Source organism: Phoca vitulina, unplaced genomic scaffold (genome assembly GCF_004348235.1).
Source record: "Phoca vitulina isolate PV1807 unplaced genomic scaffold, GSC_HSeal_1.0 scaffold64, whole genome shotgun sequence".
Classification (NCBI taxonomy): domain Eukaryota; kingdom Metazoa; phylum Chordata; class Mammalia; order Carnivora; family Phocidae; genus Phoca; species Phoca vitulina.
The window spans coordinates 3501888-3518969 of NW_022589767.1; the positions used below are offsets into that span (position 1 = coordinate 3501888).

The following is a 17082-nucleotide window of genomic DNA, read 5'->3' on the forward strand; positions in this document are numbered from 1 at the left end:
CGGTGGCATTAAAGCAATAACAAACCAAATTACTTACTACATCTGGAAGGTGGAGTATGTACACGAGGGTCCCACGAGGACACAGCCCATTTGTTTTTTTTTCTGTAGAAAAAAAAAAAAAGAAAGAAAAATGAATCTCTAAAATGAAAACAATGGGGGCGCCTGGATGGCTCAGTTGGTTAAGCGTCTGCCTTTGGCTCAGGTCATGATCCCGGGGTTCTGGGATCAAGTCCCACATCGAGCTCCCTGCTCAGTGGGGGGCCTGCTTCTCTCTCTCCCCCTACTCCTTCTCTCCCTCTCTCACTCTCTCTCTCAAATAAATAGAAGCTTTAAAAAATTAAAAATAAAATGAAAACAATGAATAAATGGACAGGAAAGAAGTGGCAAGGGAAAAGGGTCCTAGAAAGTTTGAAGGTGGGCCTCTCAAGAAAGGAGCAAAACATGTTCCTTGGGCTGGGCAAGGGGCGCTAAGGGGTAAAGAAGTCTGAGAAAGTGACGATGTTGCGGGGGGAGAGAAGGAGATTCTGCTGAAGGTGAACTTGGATTCTTTGTCAAAAGGAGGATGCAGAGTGGGGGAAGAAGGACTGACAGACTGTAACATGAGCAATACCTGTGGGCCAAACTGTGGGGAGACTAGACTTGGAGGTGCTTTGGGGGAAGAGGGCAAGTTGCAGTTTTAAGGAGAGCTACAAAACAGGGCTAAAGAGAACAAAGTGCAATGTGACCAGCCAGGTGATTATAGATGGTGTCTCGTACTGTTTCTCAAAAAGAACGTGATTAGGAACATCCCATCCCTGGCTTTAGAAAACCAGGGTATACCTCTGTCTGTAGAGGTGGAGGGACGAAGTACACACTCCTGACATCATAAAGTAGAGTCTGTTAAACTCCCCTTGCTCACTCTTGGCCCTCCCAAGACTGAGAATGACTGCAGTAATCAGTCACTCTTCCTGACATGAGCCAACTTGTCTGGTCCGGGTGATGCTATTGATTAAGGCTTTCAAGTCGTGGTTCTACACCTAGAATTCTGCTTCTAGGAGAGCCTTTTCTTGGGTTTCGGTGGTAAAAAGGCTTCTTGCACATCTACCTGCCTCTAGAGAGCTTGGAACATTCTTTCACTCCAGAAAGCCCTGGCTGGGGTTGGGAGTTGGGAGGAGGGAGTAGGCAAGAAGCTCTCCCTTCCCATTTCTATCCTTTAACATTACAGTTACTACTTTAAAATTTAGGTTTCAGATTCAGCCCTGAAGCCATTAACCTGTGGCCCCATATAGGGTGACGACTTGAAACAGAGACCTCTGGTGTAGGGCTTTGGAATACCTCAGGTACTTCCCGAGGGGCACAAAAGAAAACCAGTTAATGCCAACATTTAAATTTTTAAAAGTTTTGAAGAAAAAGTTTTGAAGTCATGGAACACTACATCAAAAACTAATGATGTGCTGTATGGTGACTAATATAACATAATAAAAAAATAATAATAAAATAAATAAATCTTTTAAAAATAATAAAAAATAAAAATATTAAAAAAAAAAGGTTTTGAAGACAATTTAAAACAAAAAGAATTCCCCTCCGTAACACTGAAAGTGTACAAATAGAACATAGAGGGTTCTCCTCACTTTCCTGGATTCCCAGAAGGCCCTCATCACTTGGGAAATATATGGGGCTGAAGTCAGATTACCCTCTCTGCAAAGCACTCAGCTATGTGACTAGAGGTGACATACGAGATGGTCATGGACAGGTCCTCAAGTTTCACACTGTGACCTTGCTAAGAAGTGTGAGCTCTACCTACAAAAGCATTTACTTACTGAAATTTCCCGGAGTAGGTCGAGGCCTTCACAGGTGCTACTCCGGCAGTCATTTGACTTATAAATCACACTCTCCGAAGTGATAAAGCTGGCATTCACAGTCACATTTATGCCTGTTTCCAGAAATGAGGGAAAAGAGAAAATGTGTTATTTTTCAGTAGTTTGTAGCCATGAGGTTTACTTTTTGCCAGTTGATCCTGGGAAAAAAATGGATATTCATCTTCAGGCCTACGAATATTTGAGTTCTGAGTTCTTATATTACTCCTCGTCACTTCTTTCCTCTGTCTCTGTCTCTTGTTTCTGTCTACTTGTCTCTCTCAACAGCTTTATTGAGGTATAATTTACCCTCCATAAATATCACCCATTTTAAGTGTACGATTCAATGATTTTTAGTAAGCATATATATTTGTGTAACCATCCCACAATCCAGTTTTACGACATTTTCATTCCGTCCATGGCCCTCCTCTTTCACGCTTGTAGTCCCAGCAAGTTTCTTCTACTGTCTGGAGAGTTTTAGGAAAGCAGAGATACAGACAGTATGATATCTGTTCTTTCACGTTCCCAAGGTGCTGATTCTGTTTGCTGCCAATGTGCACACTGGTACCTCTGTGCTTGGCCCCCAGAGCCAAAGTGAACTGTGTCCATCAGGGTCTAGGATCTTTGGATAATGGATCAGATAAGGGCAAGAGCATTGAGGATGATATCCCTGGGTATTGCTAGATACTGTTTCTTGGAAGGGAATAAAAAGACAGCACAACCATTTGACCAAGCTCTTTCTCTTCCATTTTGTCTCCTTCCAATAAAAAATATTCAGGACAGATGTTTGATTCCTAAGCAGAGGCATCCTTCATTTGGCCAAGCCCTTACACAGAAAGTCTGGAAACTCAATTGCTAGTCACACTGCTGGTTGCAGGATGAGTGACTTTCTGTGGGTTCCTGCACAAGCCACTTGAATTTCTCTAACTTGGTGCCTTCATAGATAAAATGGGATTAAAACCATAATTGTCAAATGTAATAATTTTAATACCTTTAAAAAAGTAAAGCACATCAACAACAGAAGTTGTTGTTCTTCTGAACGTCCAAATAAGAATGTTTTTCAAGACAGAGAACGAAATAGTCTTTGTATTTCTATAGCCGCCTCAGAGATGTGTCTATCGACTAGGGAGCATTTTATCCCTTGCCTTTTCTGGGGGAGGGAGGGTTGATTCAAGAACACTTATTCTGATACTTTGTTCAGTAAGAGATCTAAATAGGGTTGGCAGTAGGTCTAATCAAATGGGAGAAGTCAATGCAGTAAGACCAGTCAGAGAAAATTAATAGAAGAGGTGGGGCTGGTGATGGATTTAACAGCAATTAACACTGAATGTAGCCATGTGCCAGCTGTAATACCAAACACTTTATACCCCCCTTTTGTTATTTAATTCTCATAGCAATAGGGCGAATGTAGGGTATATAAAGCCAGGAGGATAGTATGAGTGAGGCTGTGGAGGCCCCAGAAGAAAAGGAGAGTGCAGATGGGGACCAGTGGAAAAGTGCTGGAGATGGGTCTTAGAAGGCAGCAAGAGGAGTCAGGGAGTGGAGTGGAGACCAGGACACAGTCACGTTATGAAAACAGGGCTTTGGGAAGATGGCCACACCCCCAGCTGTTAATGTCTAGGATAGCTCTTCCTCCTCGCCTCGTATGAGGGCTCTGCTCCCTCCTGCCACCATGAGGGGCACTGAAGTTGACCCACTTAAAAATCCAATGGTCCAGGCAGCCCGTGGCAGATGGGCACAGCAAAACCCAAGTATAAATCCTGACAGGATCTGGAAGAAGGGGAGCCAACATCTATTGAGTGCGACCTCAGGCAAGTGACTTCATCTCTGGGGCCCCAGGTCCTCAGCCATTTATAGATAGACCAGAATTGGATGATCTCCGTTACTATATGCCTAGCATTGGGCTCTGGATTTTCACATGCATTATTTCAATCCTTAAGTCTCCCCTGAATCCTATGAGGTTAATTAATAGTTTATCTTCCTAATTTAAAAGTGGGAAAATGGAGGTCTAGAGAGGTAGATTAACTTGCTTAGGGTTACACAGCTGGGGTTTTGAACCTAGGACCGTCTGATTCTAGAATCTGATACGCTGTAGAACAGCAGTTCGCAAAGTGTGGGCCATGGACTCCAGAGGTACCTCGAGACTCTTTCAGGAGGGCTAGGAGGTCAAAGCTATCCTTAGTATATTAAGACATTGTTTTTTCCACTCTCCTCTCATGAGCTTATAGTAGAATTTTCAGAGGCTACATAATATTAATTGTATTATCGCAACAGATTAAATGCAGAAGGAGATATGAGAATCCAGCCATTTTCTATGAAGCCTGACATTAAAGATGTACAAAAATATAAGTGGATACCATTTTCCCCACCTATTTTTATTTTTTGGCTTGAGAAATATAGGTTTTCTTTAATAAGAAATTTTATTTATGTGAACAAAGTGTTTGTAGTTATTTTAAATGAATCAATAAGCAAATATTCAAAACATTTCTCAGTCTTAATTTCCAATATAGTAAATATATTTACTATAAATGTAAATGTAAAATGCAAAATATATTTATAGTAAGTTTACTATAAATATAAATGTAAATGTCGGTAAATGTAACTATATAAGCAGAACTCTACAGAGCCTGCAATTATTTTTAAGAGTAAATAGGTCTTGAGACAAAAAAGTTTGAGAGCCACTTCTGTAGAACATACGTAGTATGTTGCTGCCTCTCAACACTTTATGGTTCTGTGAACTGTTTTTGCTTTTGTTTTTTAATTGGGCAAAGAAAGATGATGATCTCTTCCCTTTTATCTTCCCAAATCCCAAGTGATTTCTCAAGAAAATACTGAAAAATTTCCAGACAATGTAATGACTTCAAATCAAAGCTTAACTTTTAAAATAAACAGTTCCCCCAAGTGCTGTTTCTCATCTTTATCCTGCCTGCACCTCTACCTCACCAGGATACCTCAGTCCTGGGAGGATGCGTGGAATGCTACAGAATATAGAGTAATCTCAGAGTCCTTTCTCTCCTACCTAGGGCTTTGAGGATGGGGTTGGACCAAAGTGGATCGGAACATAGGTGCTGGAGTCTAGGAAAGGGACCCCCCTCAGCACATGAGACCATTTGGAGATCACTGGAGGGTATGTATGTTCCATGCTGAGCCATGGAACATACATCTTTGAGGAGTTGATGTCCTTAGGTTGAAGGAATCTCTTTTTTCATGCTTTCCACCAAATCCTATCTAGTCTTCAAAACCCACAGAGGTTTCCTAAGTACTAGGAAAAAATACCGTTTTCTTCCATTTGGACATCAGCCACATTTGGACTCTTAATTTTCTTCAATTTAGCCCTTAAGTATATTGTCTTAGAATTTCCCCCAAATAATAATGCTCACAATGTTTAGAACATGAACCTATCTTTCCATCACAACCTGCACTTCTTGAGTTTCCTATGCACGAACACCCATCTAACAAAATGCATCATCACATGCAAAAATCTGGGCATCATTCTTTACTCTTTCACCCCCCACAAAATTCTCCATTCATTTAATCTGCTCAACCACTTCACCATGCCTAATTCTATTTTGTAAATGAGATGAGTAGAACTTAGAAGAAACAACCCAATAAAGCGTTTATAATTACTAGTGACAGATGGATCAGGAATTCAAATTCAGGTTATATGAGTCCAGAGATCAGATCTTACCACTATGCTCCTCTGTTTATTTTATATCCTGGTAACTTGTTCAAGTAACAGCACCACAGCAATAACACAACATCCTCAACAAAAACACAACAGTGACAACAATGAAACAACCAGTCTTCGAGTTCTTACTATGTTTCAGTCTGTGTATGAGGTACTTTATATGAACTTCCTCATTTGATTCATACCATATTCACACGAGGTAACTACTCTCTATTGTGATTTTATAAAGTCAGGGGATTGAGGCTCAGAAAACTTAAGTAATTGCTCCAGGTCACTGGTGATAAATGGTTGGATAAAAAGCTGGAATATGAACCAAGATCTGATTCCAAATCTCTGCTTCTAACCACAATGTTCCACTGTCTTATTTTAATGAGAAAGTTAGTTCATGGTGGGTAAAGATCTTACAGTGGCAATATGATGCGCTCTTTGGAACCAGACAGTTATGGGTTGGAATCTCATTTCCAAATAGGCAACCTGTATGACTTCAGCAAAGTTATTAAACCTCCACTGTGAAACTGTGTCAATAATGCCAATCTTACAGAGCTGTGATGACTAAAGAGATTATATATCTTACCTAAGACATGACAGGTACTCAAACAAGGAAACCAAGGCTCAGAGAGACTAAGGGAAATTGCTCACCCAGGGTCACAAAGAGAGAAAGCTCTGGGACAGTGACGCCAATCCACATCCTTAGGTTTCAAAATCAAATGTTCTTTCCATGATGCCACAGTCTTGGTAAATAAGGGGATTTTATGAAATGACCTTATAGTTCCATTATAGTTCTAGATCAGATCCATCTGTTTACGTCTGAATTGGTCTCAGGCAAGGTTGAAAGAAATGTATATTGCACAGCAGAAAGTTATTACACATATGTGATGTGTGATACCTCTTGCTATTATTACCATAGAATTTTATTGTATTTTTAGTGGTTATTCAAATTTTATTTATGACAACTTCTTAGAACACACACATCCAGTCCAGGAACAGAAATGTATAGCATGAGGCTAAATACCTTCTATTCGCTATGTACAGCCATTAGCAGAGGTACCCGAATAACATATAGCATATACCTGTGCTAGCCACATGGCACGGAGAGCATGAGCCTGATGAAACCACGCAGCGTGGGCACTAGAAAAGAGCTGATTACCACGGAGTTTTAAATACAGAAAATTAAGACATACCCTCTTTAGAACCGTAAGTAAACATTAAGATGTATGATATAGTCATTGACTCAGTAATTATACTTTTGGCTATCTAGTCTCAAGAATGGAAAAAAAAAAACATATACATATGTGTGTGTATATATACATATAAATAGATGTATATGTATATATGAAAATGCTTATTGTATTTTAAAATAATCATGAAAATTTAAAAACAATAGGAAATCATACAGCAGGGAATAATTAGATAGCTTGGGAAGACATCTACTCCAAGGAATAGTATATATCCACTCACGTGATGTGAAGATTCACGTGAAGATTATGCAGCTATAGGAAAGTCACTTGCAGAATAATGTGAAGTAAAATCAGAAGGATAGAAAATTGTTTCTAGGGGCGCCTGGGTGGCTCAGTTGGTTAAACGACTGCCTTCGGCTCAGGTCATGATCCTGGAGTCCCTGGATCGAGTCCCACATCGGGCTCCCTGCTCGGCGGGGAGCCTGCTTCTCCCTCTGACCCTCCCCCCTCTCATGTGCTCTCTCTCTCTCTCTCATTCTCTCTGTCTCAAATAAATAAATAAAATCTTAAAAAAAAAAAAAAAAAAGAAAATTGTTTCTATACCATAGTGATCCCAACCATGTTCTTAAAAACAAGAAACTGAGAGGCATGTTAACAGACACTGGAAATATCCAGGTGGCTGAAAATGATCAGGTGTGATATTTTCTCTTTATATATTTTATCTAAAGTTATGAAGTTTATTGTAATAATTAATAGATACAATAAAAAACTGCAACACTGAATTTGGTTGCAAACTTACTTGATTATGTCTTATAATAATAGCCAACAGAGGGACGCCTGGGTGGCTTAGTCAGTTAAGAGTCTGCCTTCGGCTCAGGTCATGATCTCAGGGTCCTGGGATCGAGCCCCACATCGGGCTCCCTGCTCAGCGGGGAGTCTGCTTCCCTCTCTGCCTGCCACTCCCCCTGCTTGTGCTCTCCCTCTCTCTCTCTCTGACAAATAAATAAATAAGATCTTGAAAAAAATAGCCAACAGAGATGTAAAAAGTGAACAGATAGATGAAAAATCCCAGAAAAAAGTCAGCATCTGTATGAATTTAACTCTCCTAATTCATCTTCTTGACTGGTAACCCTGCAAAATCTCAGGCCCAGACCAAATACTGCCTCTGAGCAGCTGCAGAAAGGAACATGATGCCTCCTTGAAACTGAGCCATCAATCCAGTTTTGTCTGGGGCAGTTCACTGCTGTGAACATCTGCCATTCCCTGGGTTAGGGTCAGGGTGAATTATGATGGAGCACATTGTGGTAGGACTTAAATCCTTCTCTTTGAGGACCTACTGCCTTGAAATAGAAAGGGATTGTCAGACAAGCCCTTAGAGGAGAGTGGGTGATCAGGCAAAGAATGGAAGGTCTTGGCTAAGCAACCCTTTGACCCCAGAGGCGATAACAGGGAGGAGGTGGACCCTGTGACTACATTCTTACCAGCATTAAGCAGACGCTGTCTCACTATTTCCACTCCCTCATTCACCACTTCTTTCAAGTTATCCAAGGACTCTGGGAAGGCTGAGTTGTTCATCATCAGGACGCTGATCTCGTAGCTGCCATTGTTGCAGTTCTGACTGATCTCGGAGGTCCAGAACGTCAGCCCTGGACGGAGGAGCAGTGACCACAAAGCTAAGCCCAATAGTGTCATCTTCGTGACCTTGCTTACCTCAGAACCATACTCCTTGTGCTCACTTGTTTTACTCTGTGCCTTTATGGAGGCAGGAACTCCAGCTGGGCAGCCTCTAGCTGGGTCCTTTGGTCCACTCTTCCCCACGCTCCTTTCTGGTCATGCCCCACTGGTCACGTGGACCATGGAATACAGCCTGCCTGCCGGCAATTAACAGCTACATTATGATAGGAGATAAACCAAAGTTCATTTTGTGTGTTTGCTCACAGAAAGGCCAGAGTTATAAACTGCGAGATTACCTGGGCCTCACCCAATAAAAATATATCAATTTGTGACACATCACTGGGAAGAGGAAAAAGGGGAAGAGAAAAGTATAGTACATACATAAAAAGATTTGTAAAATGAAAAATAAAGGTCAAAAGGCTTAAGGAAAGCACAAATATCATGGACTATTGGTGTTTAGGTTGTAACTGTACACCGGAACTGAATCCTTAACTAGGAAGAACTGTGTTTCAATCACCTGGTCAGCAACTATTTATTGAGACTTGACTAGGTTCTGGGCATTAGCAAGGTACTAGGTACCCAGCTATAGGTGGTGTGGATATATTAATGTCTTTATGGAACATGCATTCTGGTGGTGAAGACACACATTAAATAAATAATTATGTATAACTCAACTGTGAAAAAAGTGCAGAGTGTTGCGGGGCACATGGCAGATTAACAATCTATTCTAGAAAGTCAAGGAAGTTTCCCTGAGAAACTGTCCTTTAAGCTAAACCCTGAAGGATGAACAGGAGTTAACTTAATGGAAAGAGAAGGAGCATATGGAAGGCAGGGGGACAGCGTGTATAAAGGCCCAGAAGTGGGAAGTGATATGGATGTTTGAGGAACTGAAAGAAACACAGCATGGTTGGAGTAGAGAGAGCTAGGAGTCTAGTGGCAATAAAGGCTCTCAGTGGAGTAGACAGGGGTAGGCCATAGGGTTTTCTATAAGCCATTAAGGATTTGGAACTTCACGCTAAAGGTCAAGAAAGTAACATGATCAGATGAATTTTGTAAAGACCTCTTAGGCTGCCATGGAAAAAATGACCTAGAGTGGGGACATGGAACAAATTAAGACAGTGTTTCTGTGGTCCAAATGAGAGGTAAAGGAGGCCTGGATGAGGGCAGTGGCAGTGGAGATGGGTTCAAGAGATATCTAAGAGGTAAAATAGATGGGACTTGATATTTTTTGGATTTGGGGCATTAGAAAGAGGAAGGAGTCAAGAGTGGCCCTGATAAGTCCAGTTGGGTAGATGGGAAAGCTGTTTACTAAGCTCTAGGATTCTGGAAGAGGAGTAGGTGAAGAAGATCATGACTTCCGTTTTTGGACATGTTGATTTTAAGGAACCCATGCTGATGTGGGAGTAGCTTGGAGTTTTGGGAAGGGGACCTGGATCTAAATGGAGGTTTGGAAATATAGTCAGAGATGTAGTATGATTGCCCAAATAATGTCATTGTTTACATCATTGACTTGATGTAAGGCAAAATTTATGTTTTAAACTTAAAGCAAGTGACATCAACGGATGGAGGGTTAGAAGACCCAGCTTTCATCCCTCCACGAAAACAAATTAACAACTGCCCACTGATGAAAATAGCTCTGGGAGAGCTTTGGAGTACAATGAAGAAGCTGTGGCAACCCAGTGGAACACAAAAACCAAGATGGCCCCATAAGAAAACTATAAGCATTATATGTGTGTCATTCCATCCTCCAGTCTGGCACTGCTCCATACCAAGAGGGATCCCCTTGGCCATGACCTCCCACTGCAGGGAAAGGAGAGCAAGAGGACCCCAGCAGCCCTTACCACTGGTATGAAAACCTGCAGTTTTTGCCACCAAGGACCTCTACAGTCTTTGCTGACACTAACTCCAGCTGACAGAGCTGCCTGGGGTACATGCTGTTGTGTCTCCTTCGAGAAGGAGCTGCTGGTACACCCTCCTTGGGACAGGAGCCACTGCACCACCCTCCCCAGTGCCTTGGTGCCTACACCCCCCACCCCAGCACCAAGAGGGATCTCACTGGCCAGGACTTCTGCTGTGGGGGTAGAAAGAGAGCAGGAGAAGGCTAGCAGAACTTGCTGCTGTAGTTTTGATGTCAAGGATGCTTGCAGTCTACACCAGTGCTGACCTCGGCTGACAGAACTGCCTGTTTTTAATGAGTTCATGATATAAAAAGAAGCACTCTGATGATAAGAACACAAAATGTAGGGATAGGAGAATAAAAGTATAAGATTTTGTATGCAATTAAAATTAATAAATACAAAAAAAGAAAAAAAATAAAAGCAAATCACTACAAAAAATCATCAAATAGCAAAGAAGAAAAAAGAGTGGAAGAGAGGTAGAAATCAGGAGCAAAACAACAGAAAACAATGAACAAAATGGCAATAAAAAATCCTCTCATATCAGTAATTACCTTCTTTCTTTATTTTGTTTGTTTCAGGTTTTTATTTAAATTCTAGTTAGTTAACATATAGTGTAATATTGGTTGAAGAAGTAGAATTTAGTGATTAGCTTACGTATAACACCCAGTGCTCATCACAACAGGTGTCCTCCTTAATGCCCATCACCCATTTAGCCCATCCCCCACCCACCTCCCCTCCAGCCACCCTCAGTTTATTCTTAATAGTTAAGAGTCTCTTATGGTTTGCCTCCCTCTCTTAATAATTACTTTAAATGTAAATACATTAAACTCACCAATCAAAAGGCATGGAGTGGCTGGCTGAACAGATCAAAAAACCCCACCAATACTCATCAATATGCTATGTACAAGAGATTCACTTTAGATTTAAAGACACAGATAGGCTGAAAGTGAAGAAATAGGAAAAGATATTCCATGCAAATGGTAACCAAGAAAAAGAAGGGGGCTATACTTACATCAAACAAATTACACAAAGAAGGACATTATATAATGATAAAAGGGTCAATTCAACAGGAAAATAGGACAATTATAAACATATATACACTCAATACATGAGCACTTACCTATATACAGCAAATACCAACACATCTGAAGGAAAAATTTGACAACTGACAAGTTGACAACAATACAATAACAGTAAAGGCCTTCAATATTCCACTTACAATAATGGGTAGAATACCAAGACAAAAAAATCAATGAAAAAACAGCTGATTTGAACAATACTACAGATCACATAGATCTAACAGACATATACAGAACTTTCCATCCAATAGCAAAGAATACATATGTTTCTCAAGAGCACAAGGTCTTTTCTAGGATATATCAATGTTACATCAGAAAACAAGTCTTAACAATTTCAAGAAGATTAAATCCATTCCAAGAATTTTTTCTGACTACAGTGGAATAAAACTAGATGTCAATAACAGCAAAAAAATTAAAAATAAATAAATAAATAAAGGAAAATTCATGAATCTGTGGAAATGGAACAATACACTCTTAAACAACTCTTGGATAAAAGTGGAAATCAAAAGAGAACTTAAAGAGTATCTTGAGACAAATAAAAAAGAAAAGTGAACCCATACCAAAACTTACGGGATGGAGTAGAAGGAGTGTTAAGGGGGGAATTTATAACAATAAACATTTACATTAAGAAAGATCTTAAATAAACAATCTAATTTTGTACATCAAGAAACTAGAAGAAAAAACTAAACCCAAAGTTAGCAGACAGAAGGAAGTAATAAAGATTAGAGGAGAAATAAGTCAAATAGGGAATAGAAAAAAATCAACAAAACTAATAATTGGTTTTTTGAAAAGATAAAACTGACAAACCCTTAACTAAAGGGAAAAAGAGAGAAAACTCATATAAATAAAATAAGAAGTGAAAGAGTGGACATTACAATGGATGTCTCAGAAATAAAGAGGATCAGGAGGGACAATTATAAGCAATTATAAACACTAATAAACTGGGTAACCTAGAAGAGTTGCATAAATTTCTAGAAACATACAACCTACCAAAACTGAATGAAGAAAAAATGAAAAGCCTGAAACAAATAACAAATAAGGACATTGAATCAGTAATTGAAAACCTCAACAAAGAAGTCCAGGACCAGGTGTTTTCATGCATAAACTCCACCAAGTATTCAAAGGAGAATACAATCCTTCTTAAACTCTTTCAAATACAGAAAAAGAGGGAACACTTCCAAACTCATTTTACGAAGTCAGCCTCATCCTAATACCAAAACCAGATAAAGAGATCAGAAAAGAAAATTATAGGCCAACATTCCTGATGAACACAGATGAAAAATCCTCAATAAAATACTAGCAAACTGAATTCAATAGCACAGTGAAAGGATCATATACCATGATCAAGTGAAATTTATCTCTGAGATGCAGGGATAGTTCAATATATTCAAATCAATATGATATACCACATTACCAAACGAAAGGAAAAAAAAAAAAACCATGATCATCTCACTAGATTTAGAAAAAGCACATGACAATGTCCATTGATTCATGATTACAATTCTTAGGGCTCCTGGGTGGCTCAGTCAGTAGAACATGTGACAGGATCTCAGGGTCCTGAATTCAAGCCCCATAGCTCCATAGTCCCACACTGGGTGTAGAGCTTACTTAAAAAAAAGTACATGATTAAAATTCTCAATAAAATAGGTATAAAGGAAACTTACCTCAGCACAATAAAGGCCATCTATGAAAATCTAACAGCTAAAATAATTAATAGGGAAAACCTGAAACCTTTCCCTTGAAGATCTGGTACAAGGCAAGGATGGCCACTCTTGCCACTTCTTTTCAAAATAGCACTGGAAGTCCTAGCCAGAGCAATTAGGCAAGAAAAAGAAAGAAAAGGCATCTATTAAAGAAAAACTCCCTTCTATTTCTCCTTTACTCTCACACTACACCCATATTCTGACACCAGATGCGTGGGTTTTCCACACATCAAGCAATCCTCTGATATCAGATGGGTGACCTAAAATTTAACTCAATTCTGGCACTATCTACCTGGAGATAGCACTAGATTCCACAGCTTAAGAGCTCAGCCCAGCAAGACTGCTGACCCAACTTTAGATACCAATCATAAGCCCCAAGATGTCATTTGTAATCCTGACCAACTATCTATAAATTGGGGTTCTCACAAACATTTCCTTGGGTTTGATAACTTGCTAGAATGACTCACAGTACTCAAGGAAACACATTTATTGATTTATTATATAATAAAGAATATGATAAAGGATGCAGATGAACAGCCAGATGAAGAGATACATAGGAGAGGTCTGGAAGTGTCCTGAGTGCAAAAGCTCCTGTCCCCATGGAGTTGGGTTGCACCACCCTGTTGGCATGTAGATCTATTTACCAACACAAGCACTCTCCTAACACTGTACTTTGGGATTTTTATGGAAGCTTCAGTGCGAGTGCATTTACTCAATCTCTAGTCCCTCTCCCCTTCCCAGAGGATGGGGATTGGGGAAAAAAGTTTCAAGCTTCTAATCATGGCTTTGCTTGGTCTGTCTGGTGATCAGACCCCACCCTGAAGCTATTCAGAAGCCCACAAAGAATTGCCTCATTAGAACAAAAGCCACTCTTACCACCCAGGAAATTCCGAAGGATTTAGGAGCTCTGTGTCAGGAACCAGGGGGTAAAGATCTATCAATCTCTCTCTCTCTCTCTGTGTGTGTGTGTGTGTGTGTATTATTATTATTATTACACAGCATCCAAACCAGAAAAGAAAAAGTAAAATGATCTATTTGTAGATGACATGACCATATTTCTAGAAAACTCTAAACACTCAAAAAACAAACCCAACATTAAAACCAAGAGATAAATTCAGTAAAGTTGCAGAATTCAAAATCAACATACAAAAATCAGATGCATTTTTATACACAAACAAGAAATTATCTAAAAAGAAAATTAAGAAACAACCCCACTCATAATAACAACCAAAAGAATGAAATACTTAGGAATAAACATAAAGAGGTAAAAGATTTGTACACTGAAATTATAAAACATTGATGAAGGAAATTACAGAGACACAGATAAATGGAAAGACAACCCATGTTCATGAATTAAAAGAATTAATATTGTTAAAATGTCCATACTACCCAACGTGATCTACAGATTCAATGCAAATGCAATCCCTACCAAAATCCCAATGGCATTCTTTAAAGAAATAGAAAAACAATCCTAAAATTTGTATGAAACCACGTAAGACTCTGAATAGGTAAAGAAATCTTGAGAAAGAACAAAACTGGAGGCATACATCCTGAATTAAAAATATATTACAAAGTCATAGTAATCAAAACAGTGTGGTACTGGCATAAAACCATATTTATAGACCAATGGGACAGAACAGACAACCCATAAATAAATTCACACAGTATGATCAATTGGTCATTGACAAGGGTGCCAAGAGCATACAATGGGGAAAGGATATGTCTTCAATAAGTGGTGTTGGGAAAACTGGATTTCTACATGCAAAGAATGAAATTGGACCCTTACCTCACATCATCTCCAAAAATCATCCATCAAATGCATGAATGGATAAGTAAAATGTGTTAAATATATATTATATTATAATAATTATAACATATAATTACATTATATATTTATATATAAATAAATATATAAAATGTGTGTGTCTATATATGTATAGATATGGATAGATATTCCACACAATGGAATATTATTCAGCCATGAGAAAGAAGGAAATCCTGCCATTTGCAACAGTGTGGAGGAACTTAAAGGACATTATGCTGAATGAAATAAGACAGACACAGAAAGACAAATACATGAACTCACTTATATGTGCAATCTAAAAGAGTCAAACTCATAGAAGCGGAGAGTAGAATGGTATCTGCCAAGGACTGAGGGGAGAGGGAAATGAGGAGCTCTTGGTCAGGGAATACAAAGTTCCAGTTATGGGACATGAGCAAGTCTTGAAGATCTAATGTATAGCAATGTAACTATAGTTAACAATATTGTATTGTATACTTGAAATGTGCTAAGAGGATAAATTTTTAAGTGTTTTCACCGCTCCCCCCCACAAAAGAAAATGGTAATTATATGTGGTGATGGATATGTTAACTAGCTTGATTGTGGTGCTTATTTCAAAATGTATACATATATCAAAACATCAAGTTGGAAATCTTAAATACATACAATTTTTATTTGTTAATTATACCTCAATAAAGTTGGGGAAAAAACTTAAAAGTTTTGAAAAATAAGTGTTAACTAGCAGTATAACTTTTCCCCAGAGGTAACACTATTTACACTGTAAAAGTCACCAAATATAATATGTGTTTGCTGATAAATTCAATCAATCAAAGTGATGGTGACCTTCCAAATATTTTTTTTAATAAAATCTGAAGTGTAGCCATTCTTCAGGTCACTTGCCTGGTCCTCTAGTCCAGCTGATGACACCTTGCCACTGGGAGTTACATCCCCCATTGCAGGACTTGCTCAGGACATGACTTGAGAGAGATCCTGTGAGTGATTATAAGAAGTCTGTCTTCAGACCTCCTGGGATAGGACAGTGATTGCCTGGTGTAACTCTCTGGTTCCCCTGACTTAGCCTAGCTGGTTCTACTGTTCATCCCAGGTAGAATAAGAAATGCATTTTGGGTACTCAATAAACTAAACCTCAATAGAAGGGATTAGTAAAATTGAATGGTACTAGTTGTGATTCTCATCATTTTATAGTAGACGGGAACCTGAAGGATAGGCTGGTTCTAGAAATGTACTCAGTTATTGAAAACAAGTGGAAGTTATGCTTCTCTTACCAGAAGCAGAGGGGAGAAATCGAGTGGTAACCAGAAAGAGTAGAATTATGGGAAGATCTATTCATGTAACAATAAATTAGGGAGAACAACCAGTCCTTTAGCACTCAACAGGGGTTGACCAAAAGGGATGGAGAGTATCATGGCTGGACGGTGTCTGCCTCAAAGAAACACAGGCTGGTTTTTTAAAAAAATTGTTAAATTATGAAGTACATAATTCATATAAAGGCATAGTCTGAAATGAATATATACAAATTAAAAGAATCATAAAATGAACCCTCATGTACATACATTATAGTTTAAGATACAAGATATCACCAGGGCCTTTGTACCTGTGTGTACCCCATCCCTAAGATATCGCTCCTCCTAATCCCAGCATAGCCAGGAGGTATAGGGAAGAGCCCACGAAGAGATCAAAGATACTGAGGCATTTGTTGATTGTGGCATATCAGTTTGGGAATGAAACATGCTGGAGAAGATGGGACACTAAAGGCCCATGTCGGTGGGATGGTTGATGTGGAAGAGGGCGGGTTCAATCGTGGTGTCTCCTGCAGGGAGGAGAGTGGATACTCCGACTTCACAGAATTTAGCTTTGATTTAGAAGGAAGATGCTGGGATTATTCTATGGGGTGGGGTGGGTGGTGGTGGGTGACTGATAGAGGTCAGGAGGTCAGGAGTGGGTGTTCCCTGGGGAGTGATGTCAGGAAGACTGGAACACCAGGTCGCAAGAGAGGCACATGGCCATCCCAAGGCTGATTAACCTCTGCTACGGGTAATGGTTTTATATGTTGCACATCTGGCGGCCAAGTTGGGACTCAAGCAGTGGTTTTCTAACTTAATTTGTTGCTCTTGCCACTTCCTATTGTAGGAGAGAGTCGACTTTTTGCTTTTGTTCGTTTGGTCTGGAAATTGCAAATGTGAACGAAAGCCATGTCGGGGGGTGGTGGTGGTGGTGGGGAAAATG

The 17082-nt window shown here is 39.5% G+C and overlaps 1 protein-coding gene across 1 annotated transcript in view; it reads right to left on the minus strand.

Moving 5' to 3' along the window:
- Positions 1–17082, minus strand: part of GUCY2C (guanylate cyclase 2C) — a 121172-nt gene that overhangs the window by 63222 nt on the left and 40868 nt on the right. The window contains exons 4-6 of the mRNA XM_032391787.1: positions 8183–8347; positions 1800–1912; positions 38–102 (exon numbers count right to left, since the gene is read on the minus strand). Coding sequence (XP_032247678.1) covers positions 38–102; positions 1800–1912; positions 8183–8347 — 343 coding nt within the window. The remainder of the gene's footprint in view (positions 1–37; positions 103–1799; positions 1913–8182; positions 8348–17082) is intronic.